This window comes from Oryctolagus cuniculus, chromosome 3 (genome assembly GCF_964237555.1).
Source record: "Oryctolagus cuniculus chromosome 3, mOryCun1.1, whole genome shotgun sequence".
Taxonomy (NCBI): domain Eukaryota; kingdom Metazoa; phylum Chordata; class Mammalia; order Lagomorpha; family Leporidae; genus Oryctolagus; species Oryctolagus cuniculus.
Genome location: NC_091434.1, coordinates 148,017,741 through 148,039,974, shown reverse-complemented (window position 1 = coordinate 148,039,974; position 22,234 = coordinate 148,017,741). Strand labels below are relative to the sequence as shown.

The following is a 22,234-nucleotide window of genomic DNA, read 5'->3' as shown; positions in this document are numbered from 1 at the left end:
TAGTCTGAAGTAACTCCTGTTGGTGAAATTCCTGACCCTGAATCTTGCCTGTATGATGTGGGTATTGAAGAATGGGTGTTCCACCCATTAGTATCACTACACTGCCATTAATAACCATAAGCTAAAACCTCCTGTCACTGAAATGATTTCCCAGGTGGCCGTCTGATATCCAGGTATTTTACTGTGGATGTTCCACATGTCAGGAGCTGGTCCAGACACGAATTTCAGGATAAATAGCACCAGGCAAAGGGAGATTTCGATCAGGCTCTGGAGGGCCTCAGGTGCCTGAGTAAGGAAGTTGGACTTCATTCAGCAGCATCCAGAAGTCACTAACTTGACTCTCAGAAGTGACAGGCTGGTACTCTGAAAACCAGATTGATGAGAGCAACCTGTCTCCTTCCCTACTTCGTGGTGTCCTACAATGAAAGCTAGCTTCAGACTAAATGCTACTGCAAAAAGCAGTACACAAACAGTACCTTGTTGTGGAGTACTGAACACTCTAGACTTGGAGCCATTCTGAAGAGCGTCAGTGTGCTAACTTAATAGATTTTTCTAGCACATTTCTCTCAGGGCAGAGGTGCATACACAATCTTCCAGCTGGTCATATAACTTGCACATTTCTTACTCTACAATGAAAACTTCCTTCTAATCCTTTATGCTAACTAACATGCCTCTAGCGCAGGTTTATATCGTGCTAGTAGAAGCATTTGTGCATCCAACTCTGCAGTGAAGATTCCTAATTACTGTCTTTCAAATGCTAATTACTTGCCTTGGAATGTTCAGAATAATTTCCAAATGTATACTCATCTCATTTAAATATTCTTTTTTATTTTTTTATTTTTATTTTTTTTTTTTGACAGGCAGAGTGGACAGTGAGAGAGAGAGAGAGAGAGAGAGAAAGGTCTTCCTTTGCTGTTGGTTCACCCTCCAATGGCCGCCGCGGCCGGCGCGCTGTGGCCAGCGCACCGCACTGATCCGATGGCAGGAGCCAGGAGCCAGGTGCTTTTCCTGGTCTCTCATGGGGTGCAGGGCCCAAGCACCTGGGCCATCCTCCACTGCACTCCCTGGCCACAGCAGAGAGCTGGCCTGGAAGAGGGGCAACCGGGACAGAACCCGGCGCCCCAACCGGGACTAGAACCCGGTGTGCCGACGCCGCTAGGCGGAGGATTAGCCTAGTGAGCTGCGACGCCGGCCTCATTTAAATATTCTAAAGTATAGGGACAAGATGAAAAGCATCAAAAATAGTTTCAAGGTCACCAGTGGGTCAAGTTTGAGAACAAAGATGATAAAGCAATGGTTTAGTGAAAGGTCTTAGTGCTATATAACAGAAAACAGCTATAGCTGATTTAAGCAAAAATGAAATTTGTTAGAGTATGATTGAAAGCTCAAAGGTTTGCTGGCAGTTCAGGGTACCTAGACATTCGGTCTACCACAGGTTATAGAATTGACTGGTAGAGGCTCTGGGTGCACCTCTGCCCTATTAACACTGGAAGCCAGATGCCACCACAAGAACCACTCTCACTACTGCATCAGGAGTTTACCTTGCTACACTCCTGCAATTGCCCAGGGAGTGTAGCTTTCTGTGACTGTCCTTTTGCATCATTAACTTCCAGATGGCATACATGATGGTTTGAGCATGTATTTGGCATTTCAGCTTCAGCTACTAAACTCCTCTAAGGTGGGAGATTCCCTAAATCCAGACCAGGATTCAGATCGTGGGCATCAAAACATAAATTTTTTTATTTATTTATTTTTGACAGGCAGAGTGGACAGTGAGAGAGACAGACAGAGAGAAAGGTCTTCCTTTGCCGTTGGTTCACCCTCCAATGGCTGCCGCAGCCAGCGCGCTGTGGCCGGCGTACTGCGCTGATCCGGTGGCAGGAGCCAGGTACTTATCCTAGTCTCCCATGGGGTGCAGGGCCCAAGCACTTGGGCCATCCTCCACTGCACTCCTGGGCCCCAGCAGAGAGCTGGCCTGGAAGAGGGGCAACCGGGACAGAATCCGGCGCCCGGACTGGGACTAGAACCGGGTGTGCCGGCGCCACAAGGCGGAGGATTAGCCTAGTGAGCCGCGGCGCCGGCCAAAACATAAATTTTTAAATGTCCACTTAATTAAGGCAAGTTGAATTGGAAGTGAAGACAATATATTCGAGTGGGAACACTTATCAGGTAATTATAAATGTAACACTGGTGTTCTCCCAAAGAGCCAGAGTTACATATGTGGGAGTTGGTTAAAACTGCATTGAAAATTAGACAAGTGTCTAAAGGATTTTGAATGTTTTTTACACCCAAAAAGGTGATAAATGAGTGGAAAGATATTTACCTTGATTCAAAACATCACAGGACATCCCATAAATATGTGCATTCTCATATCAATTTAAAATAATTATATATAAGTCTAGAGAGAATCTAGCTCAGACTTTTCATCTACATATTTGCAATCTGAATCTGAGAGTGGTTGAACTCTATGGATATGCAACCCACACCAACTCCAACATCTATTAAATCAAAGAAATTCACACTCCATTTGGGGGGACAGTACTACTGCACAGATCATACCTATACAACACATGTGGGGGGAAAGGACTACGAATTATTAAGGACCTATAGTACACTATTATCTTACAAATGTTGAAATGCCAACTAGATATCGGGCACTAGGCAAATAGTAAGACCAGAAATATCTGTGTATTTGGGAAATGAAAATAGGAAGAGGTGTAGAGAATTGTATGGATGGCCTTGAAGCTGGAGCTACAAAGGGGGCAGACTACTTGTGGACACTTATTTAAGGATTTTGAGTTTCATCTGAAGGTTTTAAGGTTTTGTTTTTAAGTTTAGATATGTCCTTTCATTTAATTGTACAATAACCCTGTAAAATAAGCATTATCAACAGCCATTGACATCTGAGGGAAGCGGACTTGGAGATGATTTGACCTAAGAACTGCAAGCCATAGAAAATGATGTAGACTAGAGGGACAGCAGGCTTGAAGGGTTTCTTAGGAAAGAAGAGAACTTAGACTTTTTGAGGACCTATTGACAGATTCCTTGCTGGCCAAACTTTATGGAGGCTTCTAAACCATCTTCTGGGCCCATCCTGGGCTTCCTCGAAAGAGTACAGTTTTAGCAAAAGAATTCTGCTAACTCAGTTTAGCAAACCTCTCTGTCCTTAATTAATCTGATCAACTTCCTCACCCCTCTATCCACAGACTCCACCAGGTGATGTTTGAATACCCGGTTCTCTCTCACCCCGGACATTTCTCTTAGTAATTTCACATCCACTCTCATACCCTCCCCCCTGGCTGCTTGGCTATAAATTCCCTTGCTGGAGTTGAGCCCAATTTCAACCCCATTACAGCGGCTCCTATACTCACGGTGACCGTCCAGAAAAACTCTTCCTTACTGTGCTTTAACAAGTAAGATTTTTAAGTGAGTAACTTTTTTATGCTACCATACGCCAGGAAAGAAAAAAATACTGTTTCATTGAATAGTCACAAAAATCCTGCAAAGAAAATTTCATTACCATTTTGCAGACGCAGAAATTGAGACTGCAACTACGATTCGAACCCCATACCCATTTGGCTATACGTTTTGAAATAGTGCCTCAAAAAATATTTCCATTAAGTTTTTTAGGCTCCTCGGCGGGGTGGGCAGTGGTAAGGGTGTCGGTGGATTAACGTCAGACTTAATTAGAAAGCTAAGCTGGGGCCAGATGAGGAGGGCTTTGAAGGCCACCTGAGCTTGGGCGTTGGCTGGCCAGTGGGCACGAAGCTGCATATTAGGCCACATCCTTGTCTATTAAACAGTAGCGACGTCTCCTGCGGTATTGACAGTCCACACGTGCCCCTCCCCGCCCGTCCCGCCCCAGTTTCGGTCCACCCCGAGGCGGTGGCCTAGATGTTTCCTGGGCACAGCCAGCCTGTTCTCTTCCGCGGGCTCCAGGTCCCGGCAGAAGCGTTGGCCGAGCCCAGGCCGCCGCTCTAAGCGGGGCGGCGGTCACCGGCGCAGAGACGGCAGCACCTGGCTCTGCCGCGGCGCGCGGGCTTGGGCAGGGAGCGGGGGCCGGGCCTCGGAGAGGAAGCGCGCTGCGCGGTTTGACCCCGGCGGCGCTCCGTACCGTCGCGGACCCCGCGGCGGAAAGATGGCGGCCGTGTTAGGGCCGGTAACGGAGAAAGTTTCTACGGAGACGGGTCTGTACTAGCGCGTGGAGCCTCTCTGTCCCGAGTCGCGTGCTCAGCCCCCAAGGCCTCTTCCTCCCTGTTATCTTGTTGGGCTCCGGCGCAGATTCTGAGGGTTGAGACAGCCTTGGTGGCGACCACCGAGTCAGGTAGGGGGACCGGGGGCGAACGGCGGGGCGGCGAGACCTGGGCACAGACACCGCCCAGGGCCCCGCGTGGTGCGGGCAGTAAGCTCCGCCCAGCCGGCCTCCCGGGGCGGGGGTAGGGCTGCCAGCCCCTGGAGGAGCTGAAGGTGGCCGGGCAAGGATGGAGGCTCTGGGGACGTCTCCGGGTCGGGTTACCCGCAGCGGCTTCCCCTTATCCGGCCGCCTCGTTCTGGGCGCCTTCTCCGGAAATAAAAGGTTGGGTAGAGAGCCAGGCTTCTTGTCGAACGGCCTCACTTCTCGCTAGGAGGAGGCCGAAGGGGAGAGAAGTTGCTGTTGCTGCCCGTTACTGAGAAGTTTAATGTTCGAGATTAATGTTTAAGTTTAATGTTCGAGATTGTCCTACTCTAAGGGCCCGAAGAGTTCTCACCAGAACTCGCAGAAGCAAAGCACTGAAATTCCCCGACCCTGCTTCTCGGAGCGGTTCTTTCCGCCTCTGACACTTCCTCCACATGGGGCAGAAGTAGTTTCAGAGTGGAAGATGGTGCAAGTGATACAGTTGGTCTTGAAACCATTCCATAGAGGTAGGACACGGAGACAGAACTTACTGGTTTGGTGGAATTCGCGTGAATTAATTGAAGGCTGGAGTAAGGCCGAGAAAGAAACCAGGAATTCATGGAATCTGCCCGAGCTCTACTACTTGTTAGCTGTAGGATATTTAGACAAGTTATTCTCATGGTGCATTAGGAAGTCAGCCTTAACTGATGACCAGTATTGCTAAATATAATTATTTCTGATTAGTCTTTTATCAAGTATTTGTTGGCTATGTGCTTAATAGCATACTTTTCTACTAGACACTGGTGTACAATATTGGAGACAAGCCTTCTGAGACCTTGTGATCTAGTGGAAAATGTATACGTGACTTTTTCTGTTAGGAAGTATAGGATTATATAATGGGGTCAGGAGTAATCTCCCTAAGTATTTTCAGCTGTGGCCTGAAAATCGTATTTGTGCAGTTCAGAATGGAAAGACCGGCATGGCTGCAATGCGAACTGTGGAAGGGAAGGGAACAGAGGAGGCAGGAGAGTTCTTCAGGCCCAGTGGGAAGTGCTTTATAAGGTGTCTTGCTTAAGGAGTTTTTATTGCTGAGAGGTAAAATCCTCCATTGGCTTCCCTTCACTAACAGAGTGACTTGATACATCTTGGTTGAAAAAAGGGCACTTTGTAGAGAACACAGGGAGACTTTTGTGTGTGAGATGAGGCCAGCACTGGATTGGCGATTTCAGAGGTGCAAAGTGGAAACATGTGAGAGATGCTTAGGAAGAATAGATAGGGCCTGGTGAGAATTAAATGGTAGGCGGTGCAGGACACAGGGTTTAGAGTAATATATGGGGGTTTATAGAATAGACTCTGGCAGGGATTGGGTAACTTTTCCCATATACAGACTGGCTCTTCTGGGCTCCATTTTGTTCTGCCTCTGGAGTAATTTTCCATCGAATCTAGTGATGGCAGACAATTTGAACAGGGTTGTAATGCTTTTTTGTTTCACTCTCTGATTTGGGCTATTTGTATTTTGAAGAAGATCAGAATCGGGAAACACTTTTGTAGATGAGCTGTCTATAAATACTTAACTGCTATGCTGTTTTGACCCACAAGAATGTAGCTGCACATGTTCTGTGGCATGGATATATCCTACTTTAAAGTGTTAAGTTTATTTGTTCGCATTTACTTTGTTTCTAAATGTCTACCTCTGTAAATGCAGAACAGCTTGTGCTTTTTTCTATTAAGTAGATTAATATAGGTGGACAGTTGGAAATAATTGAGGTTGCTCAGAGAGGGTGTAGTGAGAGAAAAGTATAGGCTTATGTTTTTTCTTCTTTTAAAATTTATTTATTTTGACAGAGAGAGGGAGAAAGAGATATTCCATCTGTTGGTTCACTTCCCAGATGTCTGCAATGGCCAGTGCTGGGCCAGGCCAGGTCTCCCACCTTCAGTGGCAGGGGCTCAAGTGCTTGGGCCATCTTCCATGATTTGTCCAAGCCATTAGTAGAAAACTGGACTGGAAGTGGAGCAGCTGGGATTGAACTGGCTTCCAGATGGGATGCCAGCACCACAGGTGGTGGCTTTACTTCCTATGCCAAAACACTAGGCCCCTTGGCTTGTCATGGAACATTCAAAGGGTGAATTGAGAATGAAGAGCTTTTATGGAGATTGAGGAGAGACTAGTGAATTAGAAAGAAAAACTGGAGATTTGGCCTTTGGAAGCCAAGCGAAGGGGAGGTTTCAGAAGATCAGTGTCACTGTCAAAGGTTGTTTAAAGATTGTGCAGGCTACTGAGTAATAAGCACCTGGCATATTTGGAATTTACAAGTCATTTCAGAGCTCAGCAGAGCAGTTGTGTGGTGGCAACCACTGTTTAGTAGTCTGAAAAGTGAATGGGAAGAGGTGAAACAACCAAATACTACTTATCTAGAAGAGGACAGAAGATTGAACTTGATCGAAGAGATGCAGATGAGCAAGTTTTGGTTTTGTATCTTTTGGGGGGTAACATTTTAAAAAAGATTTGCAAATGTTTAACTGCTAGTGGATAAGAGACAAGCGAGACAGGAAACAAAGTGACTCTGGATGAGGTAGAAGGGAAGATACACATGGTGTGGCTGAAAGATTTAGCCTTAGGTAGGGCAAGGGCACCCTTCTTTTCCTGTATGGCAAGATAGAGGGAGATGTGAGTTTGTGATGTTGGAAATGCAAGTGAGCTCCCTTCTGACTGATTCTGTAGGAGCTGATCTTCTGGTGGAAATGTAGTGGGAAGTGGGTTTCGGAGATTTGAGGAGAGGGAAGAGAGATCTGAATAGCTGCAGAGAATGAGATGTTTCGTGAACTTAGAGTGACACCAGTTAGCCTAATGTGCGATTTTTCTTTTCCTCCAGCAATGTTCAGTAGTCTGAGCCCAGACTGTACCATCAGCCCTTTGAGATGTATCAGTGTATTTGTTGTGTGGTGATATAATACACAAGAGTGGTATTTTGAAAATCTCAATATATTACAGATTTGATCAATTTCTTGCTCTTAGGTAGAAAAAAACTAAAATATACAAAAGGAAGACATTAACATGGTATGGTATCTTAATAAATTACTGAGTTAGAATATAATTGAGGAAAACCAATTGGAATACCTAAAAAGATTGTTATAAAAAAATAAGCTTTTTGTACATGTAGAAGTAGAATTAGTGATAATACTTAGAACTCCCTAACACCCCATGGTTATTTGAGTGACATTCCTTTCTAGCCAAATGAGTTCTTAAGTGTTAATTCCAGATAGTCTCATGTTTCTGTTGGGTCTCTGGTGTGCCCCTGTGAAGAAAGTACAAATGACTGCTTATAAACCAGTTATGTTTTGAATCTGGTTGAATTGTCCCACGATATTCAGTGTGACCATTTGTCATTGCAATAGGTCAGTTGTTTTGAAACAGTATACTAGAAACAAGTGAAAAATTATCTAATACTTGTTTAAATCATTTTTTGACCACTACCATGTTTTAGGTACAGCTTGTTGGGGTATTTAAGGTTGAAATAATTATCTGGTTTCTCTAACAAATAATTGTTACAGTAACTTTAAGAAGTGAAAACTTCATTTACTATTTTTTTATTTATTTATTTTTTATTTTTTATTTTTTTGACAGGCAGAGTGGACAGTGAGAGAGAGAGACAGAGAAAGGTCTTCCTTTGCCGTTGGTTCACCCTCCAATGGCTGCCGCAGCCGGCGCACTGCGGCCGGCGCACCGCACTGATCCAGTGGCAGGAGCCAGGTACTTATCCTGGTCTCCCACGGGGTGCAGGGCCCAAGGACTTGGGCCATCCTCCATTGCCTTCCCGGGCCACAGCAGAGAGCTGGCCTGGAAGAGGGGCAACCGGGACAGAATCCGGCGCCCTGACTGGGACTAGAACCCGTGTGCCAGCGCCACAAGGCGGAGGAATAGCTAGTGAGCTGCGGCGCCGGCAAAACTTCATTTACTTTATAATGACTCTTGGTCAGCATTCTAATTTTCAATTTTGGCTAGAAAGTTAAGGAATTGGATCGCTACAGAGATGGTATTTAGATTAGAAAATAATTTACGTGAGATAAAAATACAGGGAGAAATATGGCTTGACTTTAGTGACTAAGTAACTTCAATAGTGAAACTCTTTTGTTAAGTTTGTCAGACAAACAATGTGAAGACTAGGATTTTATAGCATTCCAGAACTGCCTTCTGATAAGACTTAGGGGCTTATAGATTGCTATTGCTGTGTAGTGGTGCTTCTCAAATTAATGGTAGTGATGAAATTCCTTATTCTAATAGTTAAATAGCTTTCCACGATGCCAAGGCCATTGGCTATAATCTGAACTAAGTTGAACATGAGATGTATGAATTTGCATGTTGTTGACAGACAAGGTACTGGAATAATAGTAGACTAGGTGAATTCTTCACCTTGTCTAGAAGAGCACTTCTACTGATGCTGTTTCAGCCGTACAAATTTAGCTTATGATGTGTTGAAAGCATTGCCATTTTCATTTGGGTAAACTGTCAAGGTTTTAAGCTGGAAACAGTTACAATTAAGAGAATGCAAATCAGGTTTGAAACTGGTTTTTGGAAGGAACTTTTTGTTTAACTTATTATTTTGCATAAAGAAGATGCATATAAAAGGTATATAAAGCTAACACTGAATTTTCTTCTTTTTTTAGATCACTAGAAACAAATTTCCACCTGAGAAAATGTTGAAATAGGAATTACACACTTACTGGATTTTCTGGATGAAATACACGCAGTTGATTTTTGTAACGTGGAGAAAAAGCCAGATTACATGTGTAAATCACTGCGTTATTGCTTTAGTCATTGTCTGTATTTAGCAATGACAAGACTGGAAGAAGTAAACAGAGAAGTGAACATGCATTCTTCAGTGCGGTATCTTGGCTATTTAGCCAGAATCAACTTACTTGTTGCTATATGCTTAGGTCTTTATGTAAGATGGGAAAAAACAGCAAATTCCCTAATTTTGGTAATTTTTATTCTTGGTCTTTTTGTTCTTGGAATTGCCAGCATACTGTATTATTATTTTTCAATGGAAGCAGCAAGTTTAAGTCTCTCCAATCTTTGGTTTGGATTCTTGCTTGGCCTTCTATGTTTTCTTGATAATTCGTCCTTTAAAAATGATGTGAAAGAAGAATCAACCAAATATTTGCTTTTAACTTCCATAGTATTAAGGATATTATGCGCTTTGGTGGAGAGGATTTCTGGTTATGTCCGTCATCGACCCACTTTGCTAACTTCAGTTGAATTTTTGGAACTTGTTGGGTTTGCCATTGCCAGCACAACTATGTTGGTAGAGAAGTCTCTGAGCGTCATTTTGCTTGTTGTAGCTTTGGCCTTGCTGATTATTGATCTGAGAATGAAGTCTTTTCTAGCTATTCCAAATCTGGTTATTTTTTCCGTTTTATTGTTCTTTTCCTCATTGGAAACTCCCAAAAATCCGATTGCTTTTGCATGTTTTTTTATTTGCCTGATAACTGATCCTTTCCTTGACATTTATTTTAGTGGACTTTCAGTAACTGAACGGTGGAAACCCTTTCTGTACCGTGGAAGAATTTGCAGAAGACTTTCAGTTGTTTTTGCGGGAATGATAGAGCTTACATTTTTTATTCTTTCAGCATTCAAACTTAGAGACACTCATCTCTGGTATTTTGTAATACCAGGCTTTTCAATTTTTGGAATTTTTTGGATGATTTGCCATATTATTTTTCTTTTAACTCTTTGGGGATTCCATACCAAATTGAATGACTGCCATAAGGTCTATTTCACCCACAGGGCAGATAACAATAGTCTTGATAGAATCATGGCATCCAAAGGGATGCGTCATTTCTGCTTAATTTCAGAGCAGTTAGTTTTTTTTAGTCTTCTTGCAACAGCAATTTTGGGAGCAGTGTCCTGGCAGGTAAGTGTATGCTTATTTTATCAGTGCCTATGATTTCTAATGAAACGCTAGCTTCAAAGTTAAAGTTGAAATTGTAAAATCAACTGTCAGATTTCAAAAGGAGATTTTTCTGATGCCTACTCAATTTTGTTCATGGAATTGAAGCCTTGAGTACATTCTGGATAATTTGTTCTCTAGCAAAAAGGTACCAAAGTGCAAGAATACTCAGTATGTGACATACTGTCTACTTCTTAATTGTTCATTAGTGAAAGACTCACAGATTTAAGACCCCTAGAATACTAGCATTTGGAGAATGTTTAGGGACAGTAGTTTATTCCTTTCATTTTACACATGAGGAAACTAAAAGCCAGAGAAGTCATACCCAAAGTCATGGTGCTAGCCAGAGCCAGGTGACCTGGCTTTTCTCTAGTACCTGGTCTCCTCACTATAGCACATTTCTTTTAGATGGCCATGTCCCTGAAGATTTTATATAAAAGATATTAGGTTCATAATAACATATCAGGTTCTTAATTATAACCTATCTGTAAGAAAGAAAAAACCCCAAATTTTATAGTACATTTACTGCCCAAAAATGTTTATTTTTATAGACAAGGATATATATATGCATAGACAAGGATATTCAAACTGTACAGTTGCAATTTGGGACTTGCTCAATCGGACTTGCCCCAAATGGTGGAGTTAGAATCATGCTAGGGGATCCCAATACAATCCCATCAAGGTGGCATGTACCAATGCCATCTCACTAGTCCAAGTGATCAATTTCAATTCACAATTGATCACACTGATAGGTCTAAGAGTCAAAGGGATCACACAAACAAGTCTAGTGTCTGCTAATACTAGCTGATAGAATCAAAAAGGGAGAGAACGATCCATCATGGGAAGCGGGATACACAGTAGACTCATAGAATGGCAGATGTCCTAAACAGCACTCTGGCCTCAGAATCAGCCCTTAAGGCATTCAGATCTGGCTGAAGAGCCCATGAGAGTATTTTAGGCATGGAAAGCCATGACACCCTGGGAAAAAAAAAAAAAAAAAGGAAGACCTAAATGGAAGATCTCTGTGAGTGAGATCCCAGTGGACAGAACGGGGCCATCAAAGAAGGAGGTACCTTTCTCTGAAGGGAGGAGAGAACTTCCACTTTGACTATGACCCTGTCAGAATAAGATCGAAGTCGGTGAACTCAAAAGGCTTCCATAGCCTTGGCAACTCATGACTGGAGCCTAGGGTGATTACTGACGCCATAAACAAGAGTGTCAATTTGTTAACAACAGGAGTCACTGTGTACTTACTTCTCATGTGGGATCTGTCCTTAGTGTGTTGTCCAATGTGAAGTAATGCTATAACTAGTACTGAAACAGTATTTTACACTTTGTTTCTGTGTGGGTGCAAACTGATGAAATCTTTACTTAATATATACTGAATCGATCTTCTGTATATAAAGATAATTGAAAATGAAAAAAAAAAAACTGTACAGTTGGAGTTACCTACAACCCTAAGAAATCAGTACACCATTAACATTTATTAACTCTGCACTGTCTGCTGCACACTACACTAGGTGCTGAAATTGTCAGGCTGCTTCTTCCCTTAAAGGCGGCAAGAGTAAGAGGCAGGCATATAAACAAACAATTGTGGTTCCAGTGTGACCAGTGCTGTAACTTGAGTACATCAGACTGGAATGTGGGGCACAAAGCGAAGTCAGACCTGCTTGGTGCAGTTCTCTGCTTTGTACCAGTTTGTTGTTGCAGAGTGCTTTCTGGATGTAGTTGAAGGCAGACTTGCCTAGACCTGGTGCTTTCTAGTCAGTGTGGGCTGGGGAAAGAGCCTATGTGGGAGTCAACCAAATGATGGCAACATCTTGGGTGTTGCCTGGGGGTGTCCTCCCCGTAATAAGGACTCAGAAGAGCTGTTCCCCCTCCTCTTCTCCCTGTTAGCTTCTTTCCCAGCCCTACTTTTTCTTTGCTGAGTCAGCCTCATTGATGCAGAATGCCTTTCTAGGGCATCAGATCCTGTTAACCAAAAATTTTCTTAGTTACCAAATTTTGTGTGTTTGTATTATACAGCAGTGATCTTCAGATATAGGATGTGTGTCCCTGGAAGTATACAAAAGCTTTCAAGAGAATGTGAGCAAAGATATCTTTAAGAGTCAATTTCTAGGTTCTTACCTTCCATTCTACTCTTTTCTGAAGTTGATCTACTTCATAATGCCCCTCAACTTAGATGTGAAGTGGTATGTCATGTGATTTTAATTATATATTTCTAATGACTAATGATATTGAGTATCTTCTAATGTATGTGCTAGCCATTTATTCTTTGTTTTTGAAGAATCTTATTCAAATCTTTTCCCCATTTTTAAATTGGGTCATATCTCAAGTTTTAAGAGTTCCTTATTCTAGATAAATCCTCTGTATGAGATGAATGATTTGAAAATGTTTTCTACCAGTCCACAGCTTATATTTTCATTTTCTTAATGATGCTTTTTATTTAATAGTTACTTGAAAGGCAGTTACAGAAAGAGGGAGAATCAGAGATCTTCCATCCACTGGTTCACTCTCCAGCTGCAATGTCCAGGGGCTGCTCAAGACTGAAGCCAGGAGCTTCATCTGGGTTTCCCAAGTGGGTGCAGGGGCCCAAGTACTTGGGCAATCTTCCACTGCTTTCTTTGGCACAGTACCAGGCAGCTGGATTGAAAGTGAAGCAGCCAGGACATGAACCAGCACCCACGTGGGATGCTGGCATCACATAACTCCATTTGCCACCACTCACTATGTGGGCCCATTATTAATGCGTTTTGAAGTGTAAAGATTTTTAATTTTTACAACATGCAGTTTCAGTTTTTTCTTTCAGTATCTTGAGAAATCTTTGCTCAACCCTAGGTCACAATGATTTTTGTCCTAGGTTTTTGTTCCAGAAGCTTTATCACTTTAGTTTTTACATTTAGATATCTGATCCATTTTGAATTAATATTTGTGTATGTTGAGGTAAGGATTTTTTTTTAAAATACAAATTGCTAATTGTTCCAGAACTATGTTGAAAAGAGTGAACTCTCATCCCCGAATTGCCTTAATACCTTTGTCTAGAATCAGTGAAATGTAAAAGTTTTATTTTTAACTATTTATATTGATCTACATGTCTATTGCTAATGCTAGTGTTACACTGTCTCGAGATGTTTTCTAATTTTCTTTTAAATTTCTTTCTGTATCTATGGGTTATTTTTTTTTGACAGGCAGAGTGAACAGTGAGAGAGAGAGAGAGAGAAAGGTCTTCCTTTTGCTGTTGGTTCACCCCCCAATGGCTGCTGTGGCCGGCACACCGCGCTGATCTGAAGCCAGGAGCCAGGTGCTTCTCCTGGTCTCCCATGGGGTGCAGGGCCCAAGGACTTGGGCCATCCTCCACTGCACTCCCGGGCCATAGCAGAGAGCTGGCCTGGAAGAGGTGCAACCGGGACAGAACCCGGCACCCTGACCGGGACTAGAACCCGGTGTGCCGGTGCCGCAGGTGGAGGATTAGCCTATTGAGCTGTGGCGCCGGCCGAGTTATTTGTTTTTTATGCTATACTTGATATAGCTAATCTATTCTCTAGACCAAGGAATTAATCCTTTAATGAAGGCTCCACCCTGTGACCCACAATACACCCCTCACTAGGCCCCACCTCCTAGCACTGCCACACTGGGGACCAAACTCAGTGTGAGTTTTGTAGGGGAAAATCCATATTCAAACATAGCAATTTCCTCTTTCAGTTCTGTCATACTTTTTTGCCTTGTGGCTTCTGAAGTTCTGTTCTTAGTTGTAAGTGCATCTTTGTTATGTCTTTTTAATATAGTGACTTTTTAATTATGATAAACATAGTTGAGTAATTACAAATTATATGGCCTACAAACCCCACAGAAATAACTAGCCCTTTATACAAAAAGATTGCCAACCTTTGTTCTAAACCAGTGCCTCTCAAACTTTATTATGCATATTAATCATGGAAATCTTACTAAGATTCTGAAGATTGGAATTCACTAATTTTGAGGAACAGCCTGAGATTCTGTATTTGTAAAAATCTTCAAGGTGATGTAGAAACTTATTGGATGGCATTAATTTATTCGAGACTAATATAATCTACCTGAGATGTCTATATTCCAATTGTTGCTATTTGATAACTGCTACTTCTGGTATACACATTGTGCCTTGGAGGCAATTTTTTTTTAACTTAATTTTAATTTAACTAATGTTCTGTGAGAAGATTTCCCAAACTGTTCTGCCCAGTGTTCTGTGAAATGCTAATGATTATACTCAGAGAAAGTGTTTAAGGAAGTACAGAAAGAAACATTTCCAAATTTACTTGACTGTGAAATCTTTGCTTCTACCCTTCATTACTCCCATTATTCACTGGTCCACACACAACTTTTAACCTCTGTATGAAACAATTTGGGAGGTACCTCCTGGGTTTATATGAGTTTCACTCAATTTGAATGATGAAAGAATCAGAAAATTATATATGAAAGACAAATAATTAAGAGCTTTGTTAGGATAAGACTATTCTAGGGGTAACATTTTTAATCCAAGTACATTGTAAGGGCTATCTCAAATCTTTAAATTAGATTTTAATTTAATTTTTAAATTGAACTATTTTTGCTTAACATTCCTGATGCTGTTGATAGTTAAACTTTTTTAATAATATAAACCCATTTGTAACATTTCTTTGAAAAGAGTACTAAAATGCTAAACTGATTTTTCTCTGTCCAATTAAAATATCCTTGAGTAGCTTTCCACTGGAAGAGACACAGTGAATTTGGCAAGAAAAAAAATAGGGAATTAAACAATCATTTTGATTAGATCAGCTTGTCAGCAATGGACAAGATTGATGAAAAGAGATACAGGTTGAAATCAAGAAGTCCAGCTAAATGCAAGAGAGAATAAAGACTTGGACTAAGGTGTTGTAGGAAAAGTGCAATGAAAAGAATACAGAGATTATTATCAAAGGAAAAACAGATTTTATTGAGAAGTAACTTTAAAATTCATTTTATTTATTTGAAAGACAGTTACAGAGAGGTAGAGGCAGAGAGAGAGGGCTTTCACCCGCTGGTTCACTCCCCAGATGGCCACAATGTGCGGAGCTGTGCCGATCTGAAGCCAGGAGCTTCCTCCGGGTCTCCCACACGGATCCAGGAGCCCAAGGAGTTGGGCCATCCTCCACTGCTATTCCCAGGCCATAGCAGAGAGCTGGATCGGAAGAGGAGCAGCTAGGTCTAGAACTGGCGCCCACATGGGATGCCAGCACTCCAGGCCAGGGTATTAACCCACTGCACCACAGCACCAGCCCCAAGAAGTAACATTTAAAGAGAATTTGGATTGATGTTGAGTTGAACATTCTTACATGGTAGATAGTCAAAAAGATGGTGGGAAACTGAAGGGAGCAATGGGAATGTAGGATGAGAGAAAGCATGCAATTCATGGAGTTAATGACCTAGTGTGCATTTGTACTTTATAAAACCCCTGAAATTATATTTACCTTTTAAATATTTCTAGGGAGTCAAATGTACTCTTCTTACTATTAGAAAAGTAAAATAAGATACATGAGGTTTATATGTCTTGTGGAGTACAATTGTAACCTGGATGTTAATTCCCCAAAAATGAGCCTAGCTATTTTTTCTTATTTTAAATTTTTTATATTTGGGAAAATCTCAGTTGTTAGTAAAACTAATAGTTTGACATACAAATAATCTGCGTTAAGGAAAAATTTGTATATGGTAATACACATCCATTTCAATATACAATTCTGTGATTTGGACAAATGCACATACATAGTTGTATGACCACCAGTACCACTACCACTACCACTGTCAAGATATGGGGCAATTCTATTACCTCCCAACAATCCCCCCTGCTCCTTTGTAGTCAGTCCTCCCAATAATCCAGTACTTAGAAATTCTTAATGTATGTCCATAGACATAGACATTTTCCTAAACCCTAGAATAACATATACATGAAATCATATAGTATGTGACCTCTGGAATCTGGCTTCTTAGCATAAATCATTTGAGATTCATCCATGTTAAGTGTGATGTCAGTAATTTATTTTTATTGCTGAGCAGCCTCCCATTATATGGATGTAGCACAGTTTATCCATTACTCAGTCGAGGGAGATTAAAATTATTTAGTTTTGGGTAATTGTGAACAAAGATTTGTCTTGTGGTAACATAAGGCTTTATTTTAGTATAGTCTTGGGTTGTCAGATGGTAAGCATGTGTTTAACTGTATAAGAAACTGGGCTGTTTTCCAAAGGAGCTACACCATTTTGCATTGTTACCAGCAGTGTACAGGAGTTGCAGTTGCTCCACATACCCAGTATTCCTTAATATTATCTGTTTGGTTTTTAACCATTCTGATAGATGTGTAATAATTAATTTGTTGTGGATTTATTTTCTATCTCCCCAGTGACTAATGATGTTAATCTTTTTATGTGCTTACTTGCCTATTGTATGTTGTTCTTAGTGAAATACCTGTCAGTGTCTCTTGGCCATTGAAAAACTGGTTTTTCATTATTGAGGTCTGAGAGCTCTTTATGTATTCTACATAGAAATCCTATACTAAAGATATACAAGGACTCTTAAAAATTCATGAAAAATGCTTATTATGAAAAAAACTATGCATGGATTTCAGTATTTTTTTGGTACTGAAACAAACTTAATTCCATTTCCTTGCAAAACTTTTTGAAGTACCTTCATATGTCTTGTAAATTTTTCATGTCAGTATGTGATTTATCTTTGCATCATCTTACCATGTTTATGGAGCAGAAAAACCTTAATTTTGGTGTAGTCCAATTCAGTTTTTTCTTGTATGAATCACATTTTGATGTCATATCTAAGAAATCTTTGCCTGATCTCTTTTAAATAGATGTTTTCTAAACCCATTGGAATAGCTTTGTTTTTTGTTAGTTTTGCTGAGTTTAAATTTTCAGAATGAGTCAATAGTCATTTACATTAAAAAGCTAGAATTTCACCATTAACTTCTGTTGTGTTTTCTTCATAATCTCATTTCAACTTTAAAATGCAACATCACAGCTGTTGTTTCTTGCAATTTGTATTATATTCATTGAATGTGCTATTTGCTTTCCTCTTTTAAACTTTTTTCCTCAAATAAGTCAGTTAGAAAGGCAGTACCATAACATTTGGTGCTAGTTTTATTGCTCAGCCATAGGCTTTTATGATAATTGATAATTCACAGAAGGATAAAACTGGGGAAAGTGTTTAGATACATAAGAGCCCCTTGGCTTTCCTTATATTTAGTAATTCTCCATGTAATCTTTTACATGAGATTTTATATGCCTTTCCTTGCCAGTCATTGTCATTTGTAGATTCATTGGGGGTTGATACAGATTCTCATAGAAGCCCTTTTAACCCAAATGAGAAACCATGACCACTGTTGATTTCTCCATAGGGGAAGCAGTGCAGTCACTGGGTGTGGCAGATGTCTATAGATCAGCCTCACATCTGTGTAAGGCAAAAGTGGTGAACATCCAGCTCACAGGCCCTAGAAAGCCTACAAAATCATTTGCTCTGGCTCTGCCAAGACAACTGCAGGTGGTACTCAAAATTCAATAAATTTATAGCAGGCTGAAATTAAATGGATAATTTTGTATGGCCCACAAATGAAGTTATAAATATCCAGATGGCCCTTGGCAGAAAAGCTTCCTGACCCTGAAGGGATCACACAGATGCAGCAGAGTGAGTTACATTTCTAGCAAGATGGCAGGATCAGCCATATCACCTCATTGGGCATGAGGGCAGGGAGTTTTTAAATCTGCTAGGACTAGGAAGTGTTCAATTGTACAATTTTTGTTGCATTTCTCTTCCTGTCGCTTTGAACTATTTTAGATGAGATGAGGACATTAACTCTTTCAGCTTGCAGCTAAAATTTTATGTTTTATCACTTTTGCCAGAACACTATGAAATAGGATGTCTTTGTTTTATGTTCCTATAACAATACTACAGAATGGGTAATTTATAAAGAAAAAGATAATCACAGATATGGAAACTAGAATGTCTAGTATCAAAGTGTCATCATTTGGCAAGAGCCATCTTGTTGTGTCACTCTGTGGTGGAAATTGAGGGATGGGGAGCTAAAAGATCCAATTTACATCCTCAAGCCTCCTTTTTTTTTTTTTTTTTTTTGGACAGGCAGAGTGGACAGTGAGAGACAGAGACAGAGAGAAAGGTCTTCCTTTTGCTGTTGGTTCACCCTCCAATGGCCGCCACGGCCGGCGCACCGCTCCGATCTGATGGCAAGAGCCAGGTACTTATCCTGGTCTCCCATGGGGTGCAGGGCCCAAGCACTTGGGCCATCCTCCACTGCACTCCCTGGCCACAGCAGAGAGCTGGCCTAGAAGAGGGGCAACCGAGACAGAATCTGGCGCCCCGACCAGGACTAGAACCTGGGGTGCCGGCGCCGCAAGGTGGAGGATTAGCCTAGTAAGCCATGGCACCAGCCTAGCCTCCTTCTATTTGGCAGAGCCCTCATGATCCAAAGATCTCCCATTGGGCCCCACTTCCCAACACTGCTATATTGGGGATTATATTTCCAACGCATGCTTGAGACCCATTCAAACCACCACACAGGAGTAGAGGCTTCCCTGACCCTACCTCAAACCAAGCCCTGAATATTGTTTTCTTCATAAAAAAGAACATGATACAAATCATGCCTTACTCAATGACTAGGATGAGTTCTGAGAAACATATTGCTAGGCAACTTTATCATGTGTAAACATCAGAGCATGCTTACACAAACCTCCATTCAGCTTCTTGATGTAATCAAGAAATGCTGTAAATACAAGATGTAGGTGGCTTCTGCCAGCTTAATACAGCATACTGTTTTACAATAAACATTTTTAAAAATAAGTATGCCCTAAAAACATAAAAAGTACAATATAGTAAATAAATGTGTGTGCCATACTTTTATATGCCAGGCAAAGTAGGGTTTTTTTTTTATTATTATTATTTGACAGTTATAGACAGTGAAAGAGAGACAGAGACAAAGGTCTTCCTTCCATTTGTTCACCCCCCAAATGGCCGCTACGGCTGGCTGCACCGATCTGAAGCCAGGAGCAAAGTAGGGTTGTTTATGCCAACCTCACCACAAGTGCCTGAGTAAATGCATTGCACTACGTTACAAGGGCTGTGATCACTAGGCAGTAAGTTTTTCAGCTCAGTTATGAGACTATCTAATGAGTAACTTGTTTATACCTAGAAGGTATGAGTGGTCTATTGTTGAGCAAAACGTCATCATCTGTATTCCCTCTAACCAGCTGGTCTTCCAGCTTTGAAAAACATTAAAACATTTTTAAATAATTATAGGTTTTCAGTTTTTTTTCCATTTTAATAAGGCCTACCATTCTTGCACTGTTTTATGTGTACTAACTGCTGTTCTGTCTGTGTCATTTATATGTATTGTTTTACTTTATCTTCATGACTCTGAGATGGGTACCATTACTGTTACTGTTCACAAGAGGAGAAACATGCTTGAGTTTAGGAAAGTTGCTCAGCACGGCTGGTGTGAATCCAGGCCGTGTACCTTTGCAGCCTTTACTTTAACTACTTTACTCCATTTCATGTACTGTTAGGAATGAGCACAGAGCACTTAATGTCTATTGGTTATGTAGAGGAAAGTAAGACTCAGTAGACTGAATTTGATTCAACCATTGTTTCACTTTTATAAAGATTGTGTTCTAAAGCTTTTTTTTTTAAATTAGAAATTTTTAGGTTTTTTTTTTTTTTTTTTTGTAAGGCTGAGAGCTCTCATCTGCTGATTCACTCGCCAAATTGCCCATGAGGGTCAGGACTCAGCCAGGCTTATGCTGAGAGCTGAAAACTCAATCTGAGTCTCCCACATGGGTGGCAGAAACCTAATTACTTGAGCCTTTACTTGCTGTCTCCTAGGATTGTGCATTAAAAGATGGAATCAGAAGCAGAACTTGAACCCATGCACACTGATAGGCTACAGGTGTCTCAGCAGGCACTTAAACACTGTACCCAATGCTTGTCTCCAGTTTGTTATCTTTTGAGGATCCTCAGCCCCAAGATAGTTTTAATTATCTATGAGGGTGTTTAAGATTGATTTATCTGAAATGCAGAGTGACAGGAGAGATAAAGATCTTCCATCCACTGTTTCACTCCTCAAATGATGTCAATGACCAGACCAAAACCAGCAGCTTTTTCCAGGTCTCTCACATGGGTGTAGGGGCCCAAGGACTTGGGCCATCCATTGCCTTCCCAGGTGCAGGGAAGTTGGATCAGAATCAGATCAGCCAGGACTTGAACTGGTGCAAGTATGGGATGCTGCGCCACAACCCCAGCCCCTCTACAAGGGTCTTAACAACTACACATCAAGATTTAAATAACAATAGTCATTTAGATAAAAAAGTAATAATTGTTTAGATTTCTATTGTTTATAATGACCTCATACCACTTTTCAAATGTTTCATTACAAAGAATAGCTACCTTTATTATACTAGACATTCTTTGTATTTCTAATCTATACAATAGGTCATAAAATAAGTATACCCTTTATGGATTCAGGAAATCAAGACTATAAAGGTTAACTAACTTGTTCATGTACACACAGATGGTAAGTGGCTGAGAGCTAGAATTGAACCAAAGTCTAACAGCAAAACACTTCAGCCTATTGATTCTACATTTAAAACTATAAAGAGGCTTTTGAAATTTCTTTAAAAAGATTTATTTATTCAAAAAGTAGAGTTACCGAGAGAGGGAGAAGACAGAAAGAAAGGTCTTCCATCCTCTGATTCACTCCCCAAATGGCCCTGGTTGGCAGAGCTGGGCTGGCCTGAAGCCAGGAGCCAGGAGCTTCTTCCAGGTCTCCTATGCAGGCACAGGGTCCAAGCTCCTGGGCCATTTCCTGCTGCTTTCTCAGGTCATAGCAGAGAACAGGATTGGAAAAGGAGCATCCAAGACAAAAACTGACACCTGTATGGGATGCTAGTTCCATAGACGGAGGCTTAGCATATTATGCCACAGTGCTGGCTTCGATAATGTTCTTAAATTGCCTGAACTAAGCAAAGTTTTGAAAGTTGCGTGTGGTTTCTTAAATCTAGGTTTCTCACTGAACAATATAGTATCTCCATTTACATATTGCTTCATAACACCCATTATTTATGTTTCTTAGGCTTGACTTTCCCATAGATTTCTACATATATTTTCTAAATCTGACTGACTCACTGTGGCACTTAGAAAAATACTTCTAGACAAGAATTACATGCTTCTTAGTGTAAATGCCAGATTTTATATGTGAAATTTAGACATTGGCATTTGTATGTTGCATTAAAAGTTTTGTTCCTGTCACCTGAAAAATTTTAGGATATGGAATGTTGAGCTTTAACATAGCTTTCAAGTTCAGCTGAATAGATAACCAATAGCTTATAATTACTTTTGTCCAAAAGACATTGCTTACAGGTTGTTTGTTGGTTTTGTATTTTTGTATTTTATTTATTTATTTTTTTAAACTTTTATTTAATGCATATAAATTTCCAAAGTACAGCTTATAGATTACAATGGCTTCCCCCTCATAACGTCCCTCCCACCTGCAACCCTCCCCTTTCCCACTCCCTCTGTAATTAACACAATTATTCTTAGGTGTTTCAATTTTAACTGAAAAGTGATCCCTGTTAGGAATTTGGAAAACATTATGCTGAGTGAAATAAGCCAATCCCAAAGGGACAAATACCACTTGTTCTCCCTGATAGGTGACAACTAACTGAGCACCAAAAAGGAAACCTGTTAAAGTGAAATGAACACTATGAGAAACGGTGACTTGATCAGCCCTCACCCTGACTGTTGATGAACAACTTAATTATGTTATCCCTCTTAGTATTTTTTTTTGTTCTACTTAATATTTTTGGTTGAATACTGTAATCAATACACAATTCTTCTTAAGTGCTGAAACTTA

The 22,234-nt window shown here is 40.9% G+C and overlaps 1 protein-coding gene across 4 annotated transcripts in view; it reads left to right on the top strand.

Moving 5' to 3' along the window:
• The first annotated feature begins 3,869 nt into the window (after positions 1-3,869).
• The window catches only part of TMEM168 (transmembrane protein 168), a 45,883-nt gene continuing 27,518 nt past the window's right edge, over positions 3,870-22,234 (top strand). Inside the window, exons 1-2 of one of the 4 annotated variants that reach the window (XM_051848889.2) lie at positions 3,870-4,324; positions 9,041-10,287. In XM_051848889.2, coding sequence (XP_051704849.1) covers positions 9,160-10,287 — 1,128 coding nt within the window. In that variant the 5' untranslated portion in view covers positions 3,870-4,324; positions 9,041-9,159. Of the gene's footprint in view, positions 4,325-4,419; positions 4,903-8,000; positions 8,127-9,040; positions 10,288-22,234 lie in introns of those variants that run through there. The other 3 variants (XM_051848890.2, XM_017342728.3, XM_051848891.2) reach the window with 3 other exon arrangements.